Source organism: Meleagris gallopavo, chromosome 22 (genome assembly GCF_905368555.1).
Source record: "Meleagris gallopavo chromosome 22, MGAL_WU_HG_1.1, whole genome shotgun sequence".
Lineage (NCBI taxonomy): Eukaryota > Metazoa > Chordata > Aves > Galliformes > Phasianidae > Meleagris > Meleagris gallopavo.
Window position 1 is genome coordinate 3847720 of NC_139425.1, and position 19354 is coordinate 3867073.

The 19354-nt window shown below is 42.3% G+C and overlaps 1 protein-coding gene across 7 annotated transcripts in view; it reads right to left on the reverse strand.

Moving 5' to 3' along the window:
• Nucleotides 1-652: 652 nt before the first annotated feature.
• Nucleotides 653-19354, reverse strand: part of ARHGAP40 (Rho GTPase activating protein 40) — a 38749-nt gene continuing 20047 nt past the window's right edge. For all 7 annotated transcript variants that reach the window (XM_085241353.1, XM_085241357.1, XM_085241358.1 and 4 more), the window contains exons 2-15: nt 17135-17328; nt 13141-13358; nt 11779-11854; nt 10972-11123; nt 10347-10512; nt 9906-9997; nt 9699-9776; nt 9288-9447; nt 8462-8544; nt 7085-7291; nt 6676-6816; nt 5091-5251; nt 4045-4100; nt 653-3266 (exon numbers count right to left, since the gene is read on the reverse strand). In XM_085241353.1, the coding sequence (XP_085097479.1) occupies nt 3160-3266; nt 4045-4100; nt 5091-5251; nt 6676-6816; nt 7085-7291; nt 8462-8544; nt 9288-9447; nt 9699-9776; nt 9906-9997; nt 10347-10512; nt 10972-11123; nt 11779-11854; nt 13141-13358; nt 17135-17328 (1891 nt within the window). In that variant the 3' untranslated portion in view covers nt 653-3159. The remainder of the gene's footprint in view (nt 3267-4044; nt 4101-5090; nt 5252-6675; nt 6817-7084; nt 7292-8461; nt 8545-9287; nt 9448-9698; nt 9777-9905; nt 9998-10346; nt 10513-10971; nt 11124-11778; nt 11855-13140; nt 13359-17134; nt 17329-19354) is intronic.

The following is a 19354-nucleotide window of genomic DNA, read 5'->3' on the forward strand; positions in this document are numbered from 1 at the left end:
GGTGTTTTCCTCAGATAACTGCTTTGCAAGCTTTCTACCGCCATTTGGATCCTCCCCTCATTCCTTTTGTCTCGAAACAGCACAGCAAGTCCTTCTGTCCTATCAGTAAGACTGGACAGAATGCTATTTTTATCGTTATAAAATAAATAGCAGTGGATTTATGCCATATTTCATCACTGAATATCAAACACTTCAATATATCTATAACCTAGCTACACTATTTCAGCTACATTCCTGCTGTTCTCAGCCAAAATGGCCTGTCCCTCAAGCATGTGTGCAACCGAGCACATATCAGCAGAGAAAGGACTGAGGGAATGTGGAAGATTCCTCATGGGACGTGGACATCTCTCCCTCCTTACAATAGAATTTCATTCTTCAGAAGTTGCTCACATTTAGTGCTTGTGAAAGGGACTTCAGCCCACTGTCAAGAGACCAGCTACAAACTTCCTCTGGGCTTTCTGAACCAAAATTATCTTGCACAGCTATCCCGCAGGAGCATCCAAAGAGGAACTTCAAGTGAAGCTGCAAAATGAAAGTCAAACTCACGTAGACTCCATCTCTCCTAAGGCAAGAGGCAAATCCTCCTGGCATTCACAGACTGCTGTCATTTACTGGGCTAACTTATTCCTCCAATGAAACCGGAGCCAAGCAGTTTGACTGTATTTTTATTGTTCCACCGATTAAATGAATTTTAAATACAGAATTGAAAATCTGTAAAAAAAAGACAACCCAAAAAAGTTATGAAAAGCCAGCATCCAGAAGCAGGTTGCACAACAGCGACTGTTTGAAACCCATATTTGCTCTTTGGTACAAAATCAGGGGGAAAAAAAAAGAAAGGATATCCATCACCTGGCAAGAGATGGTTTTTGTTACTGTTTTTGTTTTGTTGTTTTTACATTTCCATGTATATTTAAGAACTGATATTTGTCTTGTGAGGTTCTCCAAGCATGTTTATCACAGCACTGATTCACATTGTTTAGTGATCAAAAAAGAAAGTAAACCCACAAAACCACACTGCTGTTCACAGAAGCATCAATGCAGTGTTTTCCATCCGGTATAGTAGAAAAAAATTTAAAAAAATTTAGCACGTGATAGGTGAAGAAAAATGCAAGGATTTGCAAGGCTGCATTTTAGCCTGCAAAGCATCTTTGAGCAGGAACAGGTTCTTCTGTCTTTCTGAAGACGTTATGACACATCAGGCATTTCCTAACATCTCTGGTATTTGCTCTTCACTGAGCTTCATCACTGCAACAAAGACTTCCAGAAGCAACAGGTGAAAAGGTACCTTTGATTTTTAATGCCCAATTTTAAAGCAGCTCCATGTTTCAAGAGACACAGAGCATCCAACCTCAAGTATGACAATCAGGGCCTTTTAGGGCCAATTTAAAAACAAGAAAAAGAAAAAAGAGGCATCTCAAGAAGTCCTGACACCCCTCGAGAAGGTGTTGACAGGTTTTTTTTCTTTTTTTAATGCACTATTAGGTTCTTAAAAAAAAAGTTACTATGAAGATGACTCCTTTAGTCAGTGCATCTGCATCATCTTAACCAGAAAAAACAAGTAGACTGACTCTAATATATGCATAATTTCAAGACATCAGCATCACTCACACCATATTCACAACAGGTTAGAAGGAACAACCTATGGCTCACCATTTCTCATGGATGCTTATTGCCAAGAGAAGTTAACCACACAGACAGACAAACCAGAAAATGAAGTGCTTTGACAATAAAAATCAAAGCTTGGAGATAATGAATACGATAATGAACAGGGATAGCTAAACATCAGCCTGAGAAATACAAACAGGTGGAAAAGCTCAGACTGCAATGGAAGTGAATTCAGTTAAACAGAAATAACACTGGAGCTTGTCACTAGTGCAGCTAGAAATTGGCAAACAAAATACTTTGAGTATACACTTGCAGGGCAGCCCTGCTTCTGCCACATGAATAAATATCCAACAATGCTTAAAAACAGTATAAAAAAGGGATGTCAGGATTCTCAGAAGCGGTGCGTGTTCTGCTCCCTGTGACTGCATAGCAGGATCCCTCCTGTGAGGTATTTCAGCATTGCTGCAAAGGAGAACTACTTCTGCACTCCTCTCCCAGAAGTGCAGTCTCACTGGAGCTCAGGTCAGATGACAGCTATGCAGTGACACAGTGCGGGTGCTCCGCTCTCCCTTTGGCTCTCTTCAGTTCACAGTGATCACATTGTGTGGGCTGAAAACAGAGCAGTAACCAGCTCAGTCTGCTACCCACCCCAGTGTCCGGATGGGTGGATGCACAGACCTCTATTTCACCACACAGCTTAATTGACAGTCATGTTCACACAGAGTCCTCCAGAAAGAGCTTTTCATGTGGCCAGATCAGATTACTAACCTCAGATCCTTCAGAATATTTCCTTGGTTAACTGTCTGATATATAGGTTGTCCAACAAAATGAATGCTTGTTTTATTCTGATCAACAACAACCTACACATTTGTTCTTACATTACCACCAGACCTGTAAGGGACTATCTCCCCATCCAACTGTACAGCTGAAAGGCTGCTATCCAAGGAAAGTCATTTTCTTGTGTTGCATAGATGCATTTAACTGCAGTTATTAAATACAGGATGTCAGCTTTATGTCCCACTTTTGGAAGCATCCTTTTTCAGTCTTCAGTACGTAACAGTCTTATTAGTGAAACTCAGGATCACAGCTGCTGGTAACGTGCCACAGCCAGTCATGGATCTCACCAGAAGAATACAATTAGTACCATGGCAGCATCACATTGTCTCTCCTCCTTCATAGATGCAATCAAAAGAAAGAGCAAATCCAGAAGAAACAAATGTTTTGCCATCTTCAAGAGGTGCTGCTCCTCTTTGTTGCAGAACAGCTGTAGCTTTGTAGCTTTGTTTGCAGGGTGTTTGGAGGGCTTTTTATTTATGAATAATTACAATCCCACAAATTCTACTGCATAATGATAATTGATGCCTGTTACTGACTCCCCTGTTCACATGTGCGCTTTTGTACTCACAGCCAGCTGTCCTGGAACTAGGAAACAAAACTGTTTTTGCCTTAAAAAACACAAATATGGTCCAGGTCTGTGACTGTACCACGAACATCTCCATGGCTTTCTCTCGCCTTCCAAAAACTTCAGCCAATGCTGTCTTGCTTGTGTTTCCCTTAGAACATCCGAGGATACGCTGGGTTTTGCTTAATTATCCATTCAGCATGTGGATTGATATGATACAAGTCTAAGAGGTAAGTGTCAGGATCCAGACAGTGTTCACCTATAAGAACAACAAATACAGAAAAAAAAAGAATTTCTTATCTCCCTAGTCCCATTGTTATTACTTTTCCCCCCTAAAAACTGGTATTTGTCCACATTCATATTAATATTACAACCATTCAGAAGTGCTTCAACAAATCTGACAAAGTTCCAGTTCTTTATATTGAAATGGATGTGTATTTCTTGAAACTATACTAAGTCCAAGCTTAAATTGGTGAAAGGTGCTCTAGTACTCAATCGCTTCAGCACGTGAACAAATCCAGTAGCTGAGACTAAGTTGTTTTCAGTACGATGGAGTTTTCCTTTCACAGATACCGTTATGAGAAATAGGAGGTGGAAAAATCACTCCATTAGAGGACAGTCTTTGGAACCAGCTGTAACAGGACATAGGAATTCCCTTCTACTTTCAGACCTCCCTAACCTGACTGCTGTTACAATCACATTAAAATTTCCTTTCCATTTGATGATGCTACCCTATTCCCAGAGGAAATCAGTGACTAATGAGCATCATCAGCTTGTTTAACTACTCACTTTGACAAGCTTCCACCCAAGCTGGTTCTTTTGCAAGAAAGTTTATCGATAAAGGAAGGGATATTGGCTTTGTAAAGGAAGACAGTTGCTCTTTGCCATAGATGAGGTTAACCCAGATTTGTTCCCTTTTCTTCTAACTTTCAGAGGCCCCTCCAATTCTCATCATTTTCCAGAACTCTCTCCTACCACAGGCTAGACATAAAAACCAGGTAACAAAGAGGTTATTTCCAGTTATCACCCAGACTCACCAATATTGCCTCCCACTTCATACAGGAGCAAGTTTGTGCACTCCATGGAGTTGTTACTGCAGAAAGAAAAAACACACTGAAGTTAACAAAGCTCCGTGAGAGGCAAGTTAGGTCATTCAGTAATGTTTTTTCCAAAGCAACTGCTCACAGCACAGAGGTCAGCAATGGTCAAGGAAGCTACAATTCTATGCAGTACAGCAACCTTGTCAACTGAATGCTTCAGGAGGACTAACACCCAAAGTTGTGCATAGAACAAGTCAGATGTTGGTAATGAGAAGCATGTTACATACAAATGCTTTTCAACAAGATAAAAAATGATAAAAAACAAGATAAAAACATTCACTGGCAGCATTCCTTCAGAGCCAATGGCCAGTTCAAGAGAACCTCATCCACAGAAGACTTCAGTAGCTGTTGCAGCTTCTTACTGAGATCCCAGTTACCAGCTGACCCGTATTCAGCCTACTCCCCATATACTGTCTTTGTCAAGACGTCTGCTGCCCAGGGACATATCAGGGGATGCACTGTCACTTTACCTATTGAGCACTGTCTGTATGCTCAACGGCTTGAGAAGTTTTGTTCCCTTGTTGTGTTATTTCAGCAATTCATCACTGGAACACAGGAGGGAACAGTAGAGCTCCCTTTAGGGAACCCATACATTAACCCGTGCATGCTGGAAATACTGTTGCAGGCAAGTAATGTGCCCAGGTGATGTTTTTCTCTAGGAGAGCTACAGAGGGTTTCTTTCGCAGGGTTAATGTTATCCCACTTTTCTTTCTCCCCACAAAGCTTTTCACATACTGCTGCAGCTCACTTGCCTTCCAGCAGAGCAGGCAGGACCACCACCCTGGTGTCAGCTTGAGCACAGTGATGGAACCACTCAGCTGAACTAATATTTGCCTGCCCTATCCAATACACCATTTACAAAACAGAGAGCAGTCTAACAGCTCAATGTGTCACCACATTAGCTCTACTAGAGGGCAGAAAATACAGTCATTACATCACCTGATACTTATATGTTTTTAATAAGCAGAGAAAAAGCCACTTGCCACTTGAGGAAGTTGACCGTGTTAACAATATTCCAACCATTCTGGCACAGGTTCTTCTGAAATTGCTTCAGGACATCAGCAACTCTTGTAGCATTGTTCAAATGCACTTCTAGGGAATCCTTCAGGAGAAGCGAAGCGTGGACTTTCACAACCTTGGAAGGCTGAACAAGGAAGGCAGAACCAGAGAGTGAAGTGCTTAAAAAAAATACTTGGTTATTGGCAAAAACATCAAGTTTCAAAGCAGACTGGAAAACGTGAAGAATAAAATGCACTCAGCCAGCTTTTCAGAGCATTTATGTTTGCTTATTTCACATACCAGAGAATGGAAGCATCAAGGTGAGCATTATAAAGGAACTGGTTTATCAGTGTTGTGGCCGGGGAGCAAAGCACTGATCTCGATCAGTGTGTTCTGGTGCTCTCTGCTGTTCAGATACAGTACTGGCACTTACAGGCTTTGATGAAATTAGATTGGTCAGCATATATTTTGAAAACCTGTTTTCCATTGCCTGATAGATTTCTCCGTAAATTGTAAAAGCAGGAATAGGAGCTCAGGAACTAGAACAGTCTTACAGACTATTTTAGAACCAAAGGCAATTTCAGAAGGGAAGCACTGAACTACTATAAAACAGTGTCACTTTGTCAAAACCATTTTCTTCAGCTCTTCCACGAGCCACTTTCTCAAAGCTTTTGTACAGAACACTGAACCATTCCAATTGGGTCTGGTCTGGTGCAAGGTAATTTTGCAGTTTTAGATCTTCTGTAAAAACAGCACTGCACACCAAAACAATTAGGAAGCACTGCTAGCACAGTTCCAAGCACAGAGTTATCTGCTGGGTACCTAAACCGTACCTTCACTCAGCACCTTCAAGAGTGACGTGCACCTTTAACCAGGCTAACTGGGAGCATACTTCTCAGTCTGCCAAGTTGTACAGAAGGGTGGCAGATGTACTGCCTTGTGAGAATCGAAATTCTTCAGCTCTGCAGATTTGAACCCTCCATGTATTACTTCTACTTGCAGGCTTCATGTTTCTCACATCCTTAGGTGTCCCATCACCCCCACTGCTACTGATACCTAAAATCCAGCACTGCATAATGTAAACTAGCTGTTACAGACTGACTCTAATTCAAGTAATAGTGCCAATCAAAAAGAACAACTGATATCCAAATAGATCTGGAAGCAGCACCCATTTAAAAGCCTCAGTTGGCACCAACACAAGAGGTGGAATACAGCAGTTTCACTTCTCTTAAAAGAGAAGAAGCATTCTCTAGCTCCTCTATACAGATAAGCAGCATTATGGAACAAAATAATTCAAAAGGTCCTCTGTTCTTCTGAGAATATGCAGCACCTTAGGTGTTTCTCAGTCTGAAACGTATCCCAACAACAGGCATACTGAATCTGTTTTTGGTGGGTACAACTCAGGCTGAAGAGTTTGGAAGCTTCTTCTCATGGTTCTGCAGATTTTTCTCCCTCTTGCTATATACAAAGCGTCACTTCTTAAAGTTTCCCATGCTCCCATGAAAGGATTTTAAAGAGAAAATATTTGCCACTTACAAAAGGAACCAGTTTTTCCAAGTCTTATCTCACCTCTGCTTGATTCTTTTCCACTTTGTCTTTATCAGCATGAATCTTCCGCAGCAGATTTTTTAACCGTTTGTCACAGAACTGATACCTTTTACTATTGCTCTCATTGAGTTTTCTCACTTGAGCTACCAGAAAAGAGGAGACCTGAGCAGCAAAGAAGGGAGAAAACAGGAATTAAAACAAGCCAAGCAGAAATGAGAATGCCATTAAAAAAAAAAAAAACTCAGTCATCATTTTATGAAGCTGCTTAAATAGACAAAACATCTACACACCTTGAAAACAGGTAGCCTTGGACAGGTTTGGTCTGCAAACATTTAACTCCTCTGGAATTTCCAATACTGCCCTTTCCCCTACCCCAGTTTCAGCCAGAACAAGACACTGCTGCATCATACTGCAAAACACTCAAACTCACTGTCCAGAGCAAATCCTGGTAATGGATCATCATCCGCACCACATCAGCTGCCCCCTCTGCCAGCTGTTTCTCCTTCCCTTCAGGAATCTTGTTTGGCAGCCCTTTGTGCATGAAGAGGTTTGGGGCCATGACTGTGGAAACGTTCCAGAGATTCATTTTGTTGTTGTTCTCCCTGGAGACTACTTTGCTGAGAAATTCAAGTAGAGCCTAAAGAGAAGGGCAGAGACTCAAGTTATTCATTCCTAATAACACTCAAGAAATTAGAGCAATTGCTGAGAACATCCAATCTGTATCTTTTCTAGATACTTGTGAGAAAATCCAATTCTCTAGAGATGAAGTACAGTAGCCAATTTCTAATACTAGAATAACAACAAATAGTTAAACTGAGCAGGGAGATAGTTTGTCCAGCACTCATGAACCAGAAGAGATGGCATGTTTGGGAAACAGATATGTTCTTATTTCTTAACTAGTGGTAGTTTGCAGATTGCAGTTGTAAAAGTTATAGAATCCAAAGACAACCCTCTCTCTTCCTCCAGTATCCTCCAAAGCAATTCCTAGATGTGGAAAAAAAATCCCTTTGGATTACACCTCTTCTGCCCCACACCTTCACCAGAGCTATGATGGACATCAGGTCATCTTTGATGGTTTCATGTATTCCAGCTCTCTAATCTTTGCAGGGTGCTAAGTCAGCCTTGGCATCGTTATCCAGAAGTTGAACTACTTAGCAAAAAGAGAGCAGCAGTAAAAAGAAGCCACACAGTTTTTATTCAATTCAGCAGCACCATAGAGATCCTGCACTGCCAGAGAAGCTGATCCACCAGCAATTATTCTCCCAAAAAGCAGTAGGAAAACAGGTTTGAAGTGTGTCCTGATTAAAAAAAAGGCTAAGAAGTTATAAGCTACGCAGTATTTTTTGATTTTAAGGGAAACTGCATCTTTGATGGAAAACAACAACAGCACAAAGCATGAATCAGAAGACTGAAACTCCTCCCCTATATCTTAGTATATCACAGACAATACAAGAGCTACACACCTTCCACTCCATACAGAAGGGCTGTAGTACACTGAGGAGGAGGAGTTCCAAATATGGTGTAAAAATCCCTCCAAGACCACACGGATTCCCACTGCTCTTCTGTTTGCACCCAGAAGGCAGATGTGCTACAGTTTATGTTCACTGCCCAGCCTGGAGACCTGCCTGCTGCCCCCAGCTCCACCTTGCCCCATCATGGGTTTCCATTTCAAGTCAGTGAAATGAAACCTAAAAACTTAATGCACATCATCTATATCCCCCTTTTTAAAAGCTGATAGAGATCTGAGAATGAACACATGGAACGAGAACATGGGTTTTCCAGTTAAACCAAGAATAAGGAGACTCACCTTTAGAGTGTTTCTGTTGGGCTCTGGCAGAATCAGGATCAGGAGGTTCAGAGCCTGCAACCTCTGCTTCAGGTCTGGAATATCTACAAAGGGAAAGCAACAACGAGATTCAGGTTTCTGACATGGCTCTTACTGAAAACAGAGCTGTGATTCCAAGTCACAGGCTGAGAGCAGGGATAAGGTAATTCCTTATGGTAGTGTTTTTCATCTGTAAAACAGCACCTCAAATCCTAGTACTTAATTAAGCTCATACAGCCTTTATGGAGCGAATTATCTGTGTTCTAAAGGACTGACTGGCTTTAGAGTACACAGTCTACCAACGGCTCATCAAAAAGACTTCAGCTTCTACTTTTTATTAAAAAAAAAAATACATAAAAGTTGGCTCAGTTGGCTCAACACATTTAAATCTTTTGAGGATTTAGGCACAAGCCTCAAAATAAGAATCTTGCAGAAGACTGCTGCTGACAGACCAAGATCATGCACTCCGGCCAGTTGCCACAGCTGAGTCTTCATGTCCTTATTTATCAGGTTGGCCTAATTTATGCAGTAACACTGCAGCCTCAAATGAAGCAACGTAATTGCTATAGGACACTATTCCTGCACAAAAATTGTGTATATACCCAAGCACTAGCAACAAAGACTCTGAGGTGGACACATAATAGTGCATGTCACACCTCACAAAGTGAGTTCATATGGTAACAGTGCATATCCTGCTCTGTATTGCCATCAAATCCACATGCTAACAGCACACCTGACAGGAGAGCCTAAAGCCAGAAAAAGCACAACCCCCCCCAAAACAACATTAAACAGCCAAAGAGGAACTTACTTTGCACAGCAGCAAAGGCAGGAAGATATTCTGCTGTCAGCAGCGGGGCAGGCAGTTCTCTTATGAATCTTTTCAGCAGCCCAGACACATCATTCTGGTGGACTTCATCCCAGCGGAAAAGGCCGCTATAGAAGTCCCTTTCTAGCTTCTGTTCCAGGCTCTAAAAATAATAATTTAAAGAAGTATTACATGCCTCTAAATACATTCTATATTCTAGAGCTGAATCCGTTAGGTCAAAAGACCACAGATATTCCAGTGCAGATACTCCCAGATTTCCCACTGATGGACATTTCTAAATGTACAGAGAAGACAGACAAGCAGACTGAGTTGGACTCTTGTTGGAAACTTGCTCCAGCAGCATGCTCCCTCATCACCTTCAATATTTTCAAAGAAAAGTAAAGAGTTCTGTACCTTGATTCTAGTCTGGGACCCAGAAACTCTCAAAATGCCCTCTGTTTCAAGTCCTCTCTTTTCTAAACAGGACAGCAGCTATTAAAAGAGGAGAAAAGAAAGCTCTTAGGCACAGAGGATGAGAAGTCGGCCCCTCCTTATTGAGGGTCTCAAAGGCTTGCTGGCTCTGAGCATCAGAATTGCGAATGAAACGGTAAGAAAACTTACTGCCTGGAGTAAGAGAGGGACCTTCGTGTTGGGGAGCAGTTTTTGGTCATTTTCCAGCAAAGTGTTGAGTGGAACACCAAAGAGCCTTTTCTCTACAACAGAAACAACGTTTTCAGTTTGTACCACCATTAACAATAGTGTAACTGATACTTCCAGCACTGCAGACTAAGATAGCACATTTTGTAAGCACTGGAGAGAAAGAGGAACAGCTGATAGACAAGTGGATGTCATAGAGGTAAATGTGGAGCTGTAGGTCTTGGTAGCACAACCCAGCAATTCCAGAAGAAACTGATTAAGGCAAAAATAACTATCACAAGGTTTCTTATCAAACACCCTCTCTGCTCTAACACTTGAAATGCAAACTTATAAGACAACCCCAATATTAAAAAAGGCATGAAAAGGAAGGAAAAAAAAAAATATTCAAGACAATGTTCAACTGACCTGTAGTTTTCAGTTTTGCTGCCTTGTTTCTCTTCAATTCAAAGCCTAGAACATCACAAAGAGCTGTTAGTTCAATAAGGGCCAGCGTGGGGATCTTCTTCATGTCTTGAGCAGATAGATCTCCAATCCTGGTCACTCCTAGTCTGCCCTTGGGGATCTTAAATTTCTAAAGGAAAACACACAAAAGGTTCAGTACAAGCAGCACTACAGATCCTTCCAATTATCAGCTTTTGTTGCATCCTTACCACTGCGTACCACCAACCAGCCATCTACACATTCCCCTATTTTCAGCTCTAGACAAGTTACCAGAATGACTTGTACTGCTACTCAACCCACCGCTCGAGAAACATATCCTCTTTTCAGCATTACTCTTTAAACATATTTCAGATCTCAGTCTTCTAAATTAATGAAAGCCCAATGTCCATTCCTATTGGCTTGAACCTTGCAAGCAGTCCAGTACATTTGCAGAAGATAAACCTTTGGCAAGTAAGACAATAGAGACCCATTGCAACTCTACCACAGAGGACGTTCCCGAAACCTAATCATATAATTGAATCAATCACCTTGCACCATTCTAGGCAAGACAACCTAATAAAGCTTTAACACAAAAAATTCCTATACTTACAGTTAGCACATTTCCATCCTTTATTCTTTTAGATTCGGTCAAGAATGACCCCTTGAGCAGGACAGCTGCTTGTTCTGAGTAGGCAACATCCATGTTGAACACCTCCTCTTTTCCAGGGTTTCGAACTGTGCAGGAGTAATCCTGGGCTTCTACTACAGAGGAGAAAATGTCTTGAGGTTCAAAAAGCTAAAAGGTGAAGCTTAGAAAACAAATGCGTTAAATTAGCAGTTCTAAACAGATTCAGGGATAATCACTTTTGGTAACAAGGATCACATTAAAGAGTGCTGTCACAGCAGTCTTGTGACTGGTCAACGAGGTCAGTAAGATTCGTTTAAAGCCATAAACATAATCATCAGGTCAACAGTAAGACACGAGTATCGCCTTAAGTTAAAGGACATATCTATGGCCTTTAATTAACTTCTCTTTATGCAACTGTGTACATTGTTCATAGAATTTCATCTGTTCTTTGCCAGTATCATTTTGTTTGTATCTTTCAATTGATTTGCTGACGATTTAGCATCACCGTGAGTGATAATTCCTAACAACACCAGGTGCTGGAGAAGTTTACTGAACCCACAGCTGTGGATAAGCATGTATTTAAAAGAAAACCACAATGTTTTTGCAATCCCAGACAACAAGCAGCATTACATAAAGTAGTACACATTATTTAATGGTAATAGCCTTCAAAAACAGAAACAGAGCTGCTCAAGTTCAGAACCCAAACAGTATGGCTTCTCCTCCAGTTGCAGCTCCGCTTCAGATCCTGCTTCCCTTCCAATCCTACTCCACTCTAAAATTCTTTCTTACGTTTCTGAACATTTGAAGTCTGTAGATTGTGCAACAGCAGGTCTGGGCTGGGCTCCTCTTTTTCTGTTACCGTCTCCTGAAAAGTAAACCAAAACATACTCATCTAAACAAGGCAGGACTGAAGTTATTATGACAATATGATTTTGGGAGGAAAACAAAAAAAAAAACAAAACAAAAAACACACACAAAAAAACCACCTTTAAGAAAATGCTGCTCAAGCTCAGGACTGTAAGATTGCCCTGAAATCAACAGTTACTGAATGAATAGCAATTAGGTGACTTGAAAGGCGGATGGAAAACAGATGACTAGGTGACTTTCCACACTATTAAACTAATCTATAATTTCAGATAATCAGCAGCCAATTTCTTTCCTTTTATTAATGCATTGCAAGGCTAACAGTACCAACCAAACTCCATAGGAGCTGGTCACTGCCTTTGACCACAAGATCTCCTTCATGCTAAAGAACACAGAAGCAGACATCAGCACCTAAAAGCTTCCCATTAAGGCTTTATGGTAACTTACCTCCTCAGGTCTAAAGCACATTTTTAAATGCTTAAGCAGACATTTGGCAATCAACTCTACTAACAAAAATCCTGCTTTCACTGGAGCTAGCCAGAATGCAAAGAAATATATTGTTACCAAAGCAACTCTTCCTGTGAACCAGTTCATAACACAGAGAAGTTGTTGACCGACAACTGAAAGCTAAAAGAAACCTGCAATAAGTCATCACAAATTGACAGAAGAGTTGATCTGTAGAGAAGGTGCACTGTATGCCACACAACTGATGAGCTTACCATGAAAGAACTCCCAACTCATTTAGCATCTGTAGCTAAGTTGCACCAAAAAGTCACTTCAGAATATTGGATTGGATTTAGTTGTTCTGACTTTTAAGTGCAAATATGAGCAACCTAGCAAGCAGGCATATAAGATTAAGGGTTCAGAAATCTCTGTGTCGATATGATACCTGGTACAACAGACTTCTATTTAATGTGCAACTTTAGAAACTCTCTGGATTTCAATTGAGAGACTTAAGACAGCCTTGCAGCTGGAATAATACATCACTGGGACGAAAGAAACACAAGAGGGCTCCAAACGACATCAGCGCTCCACAAGGCTGTGGTGCTGGAGGAGCTGCGCAGCCTCCCAGTGGTCTCTAAGAAGATATGAATCTGTGCGATTTGTAGCAATTCTTTCTCAATGCTGCAACCTAGATGCAGAAATTCCACAACCTCAGCTCCATTTCAGCATAAAAGATGAAGCTGTCAGCCTTGGAAATGAAGCAGCCCTGGGCCCAGATGGCCAAGGCAGGTACCACAGGGCAACAGAGCCTTTCAGGAGCTTCCACTCAATCAGCCAACATACCCCAGAGCCGACCACTCCAAAAATGTCTCTGACATCCCTCACAGGAGGTTTGTTCTTCCTCCTCCGTGAGCGGGAGTAGGTATCCAACCTTCGCTGCACGGCAGCAGCCTGGGTCTTCGTCAGGGTGGAGAGCAGCGCGTTGTCATTTTCTGAGGCATGGTCCCCAATGAGGTCTGAGAGCCCCGCGTCCTGGAGCCACTCTGCTTCAGCCTCTCCCTCTGTGAGACAACAGATGAGGAATGGGAGCAAGAAGAGAAAGAAAAGCAATTTGAGTACTTGAAACATCAGCAAACCAGATGCTCAGCCCCAGGGGGCAGCGACACATCAATGGAAGTCACAGCTTCTGTGGGATGCCAAGGCTGCTCTCCAAGATTTTATTTTATTTGTATGCACCATCGCTACTCCTTTATTGTGTTACACTTTTAAGTGCTTTGCTACCCACAAAGTCATTCAACAACAGCAGAAGTATTATTCTTACTCCATACATTCACTCTACATCCACGTCTACTCAAAACACCACTAAAATTAAAGAACATTCCCGTTCCAAAGTGAAGTGTGAGAAGCCTGGAGACAGTAACAGCAGCATTATTCTAACAAGCTCACTTCGCTCCTTTCTTCAATATAAAGTTGCACTTCAAACACAGAAGGATGCCTCCCTTATTGGATGTGCCTTTTGTGCAAGTGAGAAAGCGCCCTGAGCAAGGCAGTTACTTGAAATCCAGGGATAAAAGAAGCAATTTAGGAGCAGGCTTCAGCTTTTATAGAGTGAACACCAGAGGGCCTGTGCCTCTTTTCAGTTCTAGGTACCACATTCAGTCACTGCTCCAAGGTCATACTGCAAAAAAGAAAAATCACAACTGAACTGACTGGAAGGGAATACTTCATTCCCATTCTTCCTTCCTGAAGGAAAATATTTCTTCTACCATCACAGCTGCTCAGGCACGATTTCATGATTGCTGCATCCCTAATGAAGCCACGCAGGTCTTTCTGTGAGATTAAATCATTTAACTTTTCTGGGGAGACCACTGTTCTGTCACAGCACCTGGAAACATCCTCAGAAGGCTGAAAAGGGTTGAGCGGAGCAACAGCATCTTTTTGCAAGTTGCACGAAAGCAGAACTCTGTTCAGCATCACAGCATTGTAAATAGAGCTGGACCTGCAGCAACCTGGCTAACCTTCCTATGTGATCTTAAACTTTGGTTACTTATCTTGTCCAGTTCTACAGAAGCTGACAGCATCCCCACAGGTCTGCTTGGCTGGGTACAGCCCCTCACACATGCGTAGGGTTGGACTCCTGGCCCTGTTTAGGAATTCTCCCTGTACAGATCTTTGTCCTACTTCCGTGATTTCACAGAAGCTCAGTGTGCAAAAGACTTCTCAGTTATTTTTTCCTTGGGAACTACAGGAAGTTGGTGTATTGCTTGCAAGCTTTGAGAATATCCAAATCCAGTCATAACAGGAAATTAATGCAATACACAATACCAACCAGAAGACCATAAATCGGACATCCGTTTGAGCCTAACGCCCCACTTGATGCCAAAGCACCTCAGATGTTAATTTATCCACACAGTATTTTTGGCCTGAATATGTTTACCGGTAGCACAAAGGGAAACAATTAAAATAGGTTATCTATGGGGAGAAGAAGAAAGCCAGAATGGAGCGGGCCTGAACTAAGAAGTCCACAGAAGTTTGGCTGTGGATTGAAATCTGGAGGGCCGTTAATATTTGCTTTGTGAGATCCAAATAAGCAACATTTGGGGAGACACAATTGGGAATAAATATGCAAAACTAAAGAACACCATTTGCAAGAATTTATTTGAAACATGAGCTAACCAAAACCAGAATTTGTAATAGTAATTATGTTCCACTTCAGAGAAACTGAATGACAGCCAAGCATTCTGCAACATCAGACCAATATTAAGAGAAACTTCCCACTTGTTTTTCAAAGGAAGAGGAGAATCGGTCTTCGCAGATGCTTCTCAGACATGACTACACATTACAAGGGTAACAACAGACATTTCAGTGCCACCACCACACACAGTGCATACATATCAATCTGCTGTGCCATCAGACCATGGAGCCAGCTGGAACAGATGGGTAGGGAAGAACTACACTGCTCTTGGAAAAGGGAAAAGGCTCCTTTTTGCTTGCAGGGAAGGCCACGAGCAGCAAACACCAAAACCTTTCTGCTGACCTAGTTTAGTCAGGCTGCACTCCTGCCTCCTGCTAACAACTGGTCACAGGCAACTTCCATTGTGCCAGCCCTGACAATGCTCACGCAGGAGACCAACGTTTCCAACTGGGTCAGCATTCTTGCGATGCCTTATCTCCACACAGCCTCCATGCCGTCTCCTTTTTGTGATTGCAATCAGGGATTTGTCACACTGAGCCTTAGCCTTACCACCTCCAGACAGAGCTGCTAGCTGCTGCCCCAGCTTCTCAGGAGGAATGCAAACAGCCACAGCGCTTTGGCTCAGAGCATCCATGCTGCATTGCCACCTACCAGCGCTCCGACCGGAGACTGCAAAGACGTGAAAGCAAGAAGGCACCAGCCAAGCCCGGCTCCCTGCATGTACACCAGCCTGAAGGTTCCCCTCACTACTCACGCTTTGAGCACCACATGCATTTGACTGAACTCCTTCCTGAAGGCGCCCACAGGCTGAGCACACCACACTTCTTCCCCAGCCTGCTAGGAAGGCTTCGTGACTCGGAGCATTATTTCGAGTCTGTCCAGTTACAACTGCTGATTAACCAGTTAGCTCTTACCTATCAGATTAACACACAGCATTAAAGGAAACTTTTCCTCGTGTCCCTGCTTACACACAGCTCACAGACTGCCTCTAGCATATTTCGGATATTCGTATTTCGGATATCCTAGACAGCCTTTCATCTAATGGCATGGGGCTGCTTCTCCAGAGTCTCCTCCCTGATGCACTCAGTTTCTGAGTCACTTCTTTATCTCCTTCGGTTCTAAATCACTTAAATCCTTTATGTAGGGACAATGGCAGTGAGCCTTGAAGTTCACAGTGCCTTGCTCAATGTGGTCAACAGACAACCTTCCTGCCCCATCCTCCAGGGCCCCTTTATGATCCCAGGATAAATGTTTGCCCTTCCCAAGGGCATCACAGTAGGACTTCCACTCAAACACTTCCCCATTACACACATGGATCCTCCTCAGGCCAGAACCACAGCTGCAGTCACAGCCCAGAATGGATACAAGCAATGTGTGACCCCAATCCACGGGACCACTTGGTGCTCAGAGTTCATTGCTCTTACAGCACCACAGGATGATATACTTCTCATATCAGAAAGCAATTGGTCCAGATTCCAATTATTTCAGGATTTTGGAATCAAATCAATGCTACAGAAAACCCATTAGAAACATCCAATGTACAAGAAGTGGTCTTTAAAAGAATAATAATAATAATAATAATAATTAAAAAAAAAAAATAAATCAGCAATACCATGTGTGGATGTACCCAAGTAATTCTGGACATTTATTTTTGTTCTTTGAACAATGAATCACAGGAGGAAGTCTGTTTTCCACAACAGCAGCTTCTGTAAAAGCCACTATGGTGAAGTCTCAGAACCATGCACACAAACAACCCCTCCTAAATGCTGCTGGCTGTCAAAGCTGTGCTGTGTGCTCACCACACAGCTACCTCCCAAGAAGAGCACCCACACTTAGTGGCAGCTGCTTGAAAAAGTCTGGAGCCTTGAACATATTTAAAACCAATCTTGAGAATCAGCTTTTTATTCTTTCTTTTTTTTATTGGAAAGTGAAAGTAGATGAAGCCAGCACTCCTTTTCTGTAGGGAATTAACCATCTTCCAATGAAAAACATATACATCTATATATAGATATGTCTGTGGTTTGATAGGTAACATTCTAACCATGTGCCAACAGGTTTTTCAATCACTCAGGTGCATAAGAGAATTTTTGAAGATGAATACCTTCCTTCCTCCCCTCGCTCCCAGTGTTTTTGGCAACCTACCCTCTTGTGTTTTGACATCTGCAAGGCTGCATTCCTCTTGCTCGGCTTCAGTGCTCTGTTTAATGTTCTCTACTTCCAGCCAAAAGCTCTCCATTGGCAAGTTGTCTACCCTGGTAGTCATGTCCTCTGACAACGGGGAAGCCAAAGGGCTCTTCTGAGGAAGCTGGCTCATTTTGCAAGGACAATTTCTGGTACTGAGAGAGGAAGAGATAAGGAAGAGAGATTAAGGTACACGTGATTCAGGTAGGCATTCACAATGCATCAATCTTCGTTGTTAAATGGCTGCAGCCAAACAGAGGTAAGGGCTAGACTTCTTTTTTTTAGTGTTTGGCAATAACAGACAAGGTTGAGATCAAATCCTCCAGAGGAAGGGAGATACCTACTGCCCCAACCCGCAGGAGGACACAGTGACAGCACAAGTTTTCCTGTGATACCTCCCATCATTCAGAGCCTTGCTCCCAGGATCCCCCTACAAACTTGCACAGACATTCTGCACTCACAGCCAAGGCGTTTCCAGCTTCACACACACACACATGCTCTGCTTATCTGATGAGTCTGACAGCTCCCAGCCTCAGCACACATCATCGTCCTCCATATGCAAAACTGGACACAGCTCCATACACTGCAGTTCAGCTCATGCAATAAACAGTTCAGATGTTTGAGGCCCTTTTTTCCTGCCCAGACCAGACTTTTCAGCTACAAAGCAGTAGAAGAGTCCTCAGAAACACAAAGGTACAGCATTTTCTTATTGTCCTGCTGATTAATTCATGGCCAGCCAAAGTCCCAGACTGGGACTCAGCCAGGCTTTCAGCCTCTCTGTAGGAAGTCGTGAGTTTCTCATTATTTAATAAAATAATGCCTCTCTTAAAACAAATTTTAGTTCTCTTTAAAGGGCTGTAACTCATTTAAATCCTGCTGTACGGCTTTTTAAATGGGAAAAAAAAAAAAAAAAGGAAGGGATAAGTGTACCCTACTTATGTAAACCTTCTATGGTTCAACTTATGATACACAGTTCAAGAAATTGCATACTACAGCAATGCTGGTTGGTTTGAAAAATGTTGCCAGGAGTACCTATGAACAGTCACAGCCACCAAACACAGATCAGAACTGCTTTCCAGTTGCATGGCAGACAAACAGATCAAGCCCTATGCCTTGAAAAACCATGATGACAACACCACCACCCAAATCAATTTCCCCTCCCAGCTGAAGAAGGACCAAGAAAGTTACTGGTGGCTAAGTACCTGGAAAATTTAAGTTCCCTTTGTGCTGGAAAGCCATTACGAGCAGTTCTGCCACTAAATTATGAGAAGCATTTCAAGTCTTAAAACACTAACTTTGAAGACCTAACAACTGGACGGCACATGCTGTAGGATACTCTGTGCTTCTGGTTACACGTATGACTGCATACTGTGCCTACATTTTTCTTACAAGCATGTAAGCAGTTTCTCTCTTCTAAAGGTCAAACCAAAAGTGATAACCATCACTGCAGGAACATCTGGAGCCAGCAACAGCACTGAGAACACAATTAAGAAGTCTTCTGTTTGTTTTACAGGGACACAAAAGTTAAAGATTGAAAAGAGCACTTACATCACACAGCCCAGCTTTGACGATGGCAGGGGTGCCCCATCTGCTTATTATCCATCCCATCTCACAGTTCACAACCATTTTTCACAGTTCTAATACAGCTACCATCCCAAATAATGATTTTCCCTTTCAAGTTTGCATGCGAATCTTATCCATTAGGATAAGGAGTTTGGAGATGATTACAGTTAAGATTAGGAATCAAAATTTTAGATCACTTGGCTTGTATTAACTCTTCATCTTTAATACTCCTCCGTGTCTCCTTGCGTAGGCTGACAGCCTTCCCTGAAGAGGATCAGGTTTAAACAAAGTCACCTTGCCACCATCAAAAAGCCCATTTCAATGTAACATTGCCATGATATCCCATTAGAATGTTATTACATGACAGCCAAGAGAAATCACCACTTGCAACATGAGATTAGAAGGAGGATTTTTGATCGTATCAAGGAACCTGGTTTTGGCCAGCATCAATTCCAGAAGCAGCACAGCAGCCAAATTTGCACTGAAGAGCAGTTTCTTGGGGCATAACACTGAGCAGGCAAAGGAACTGTCTCACACGCTGCCCTAATTGTTCTGCTTAGAGCATTTAGCAGGCACATAACTACTCTTCCTGTCATAAGATGCTGCACTTTGCCATAG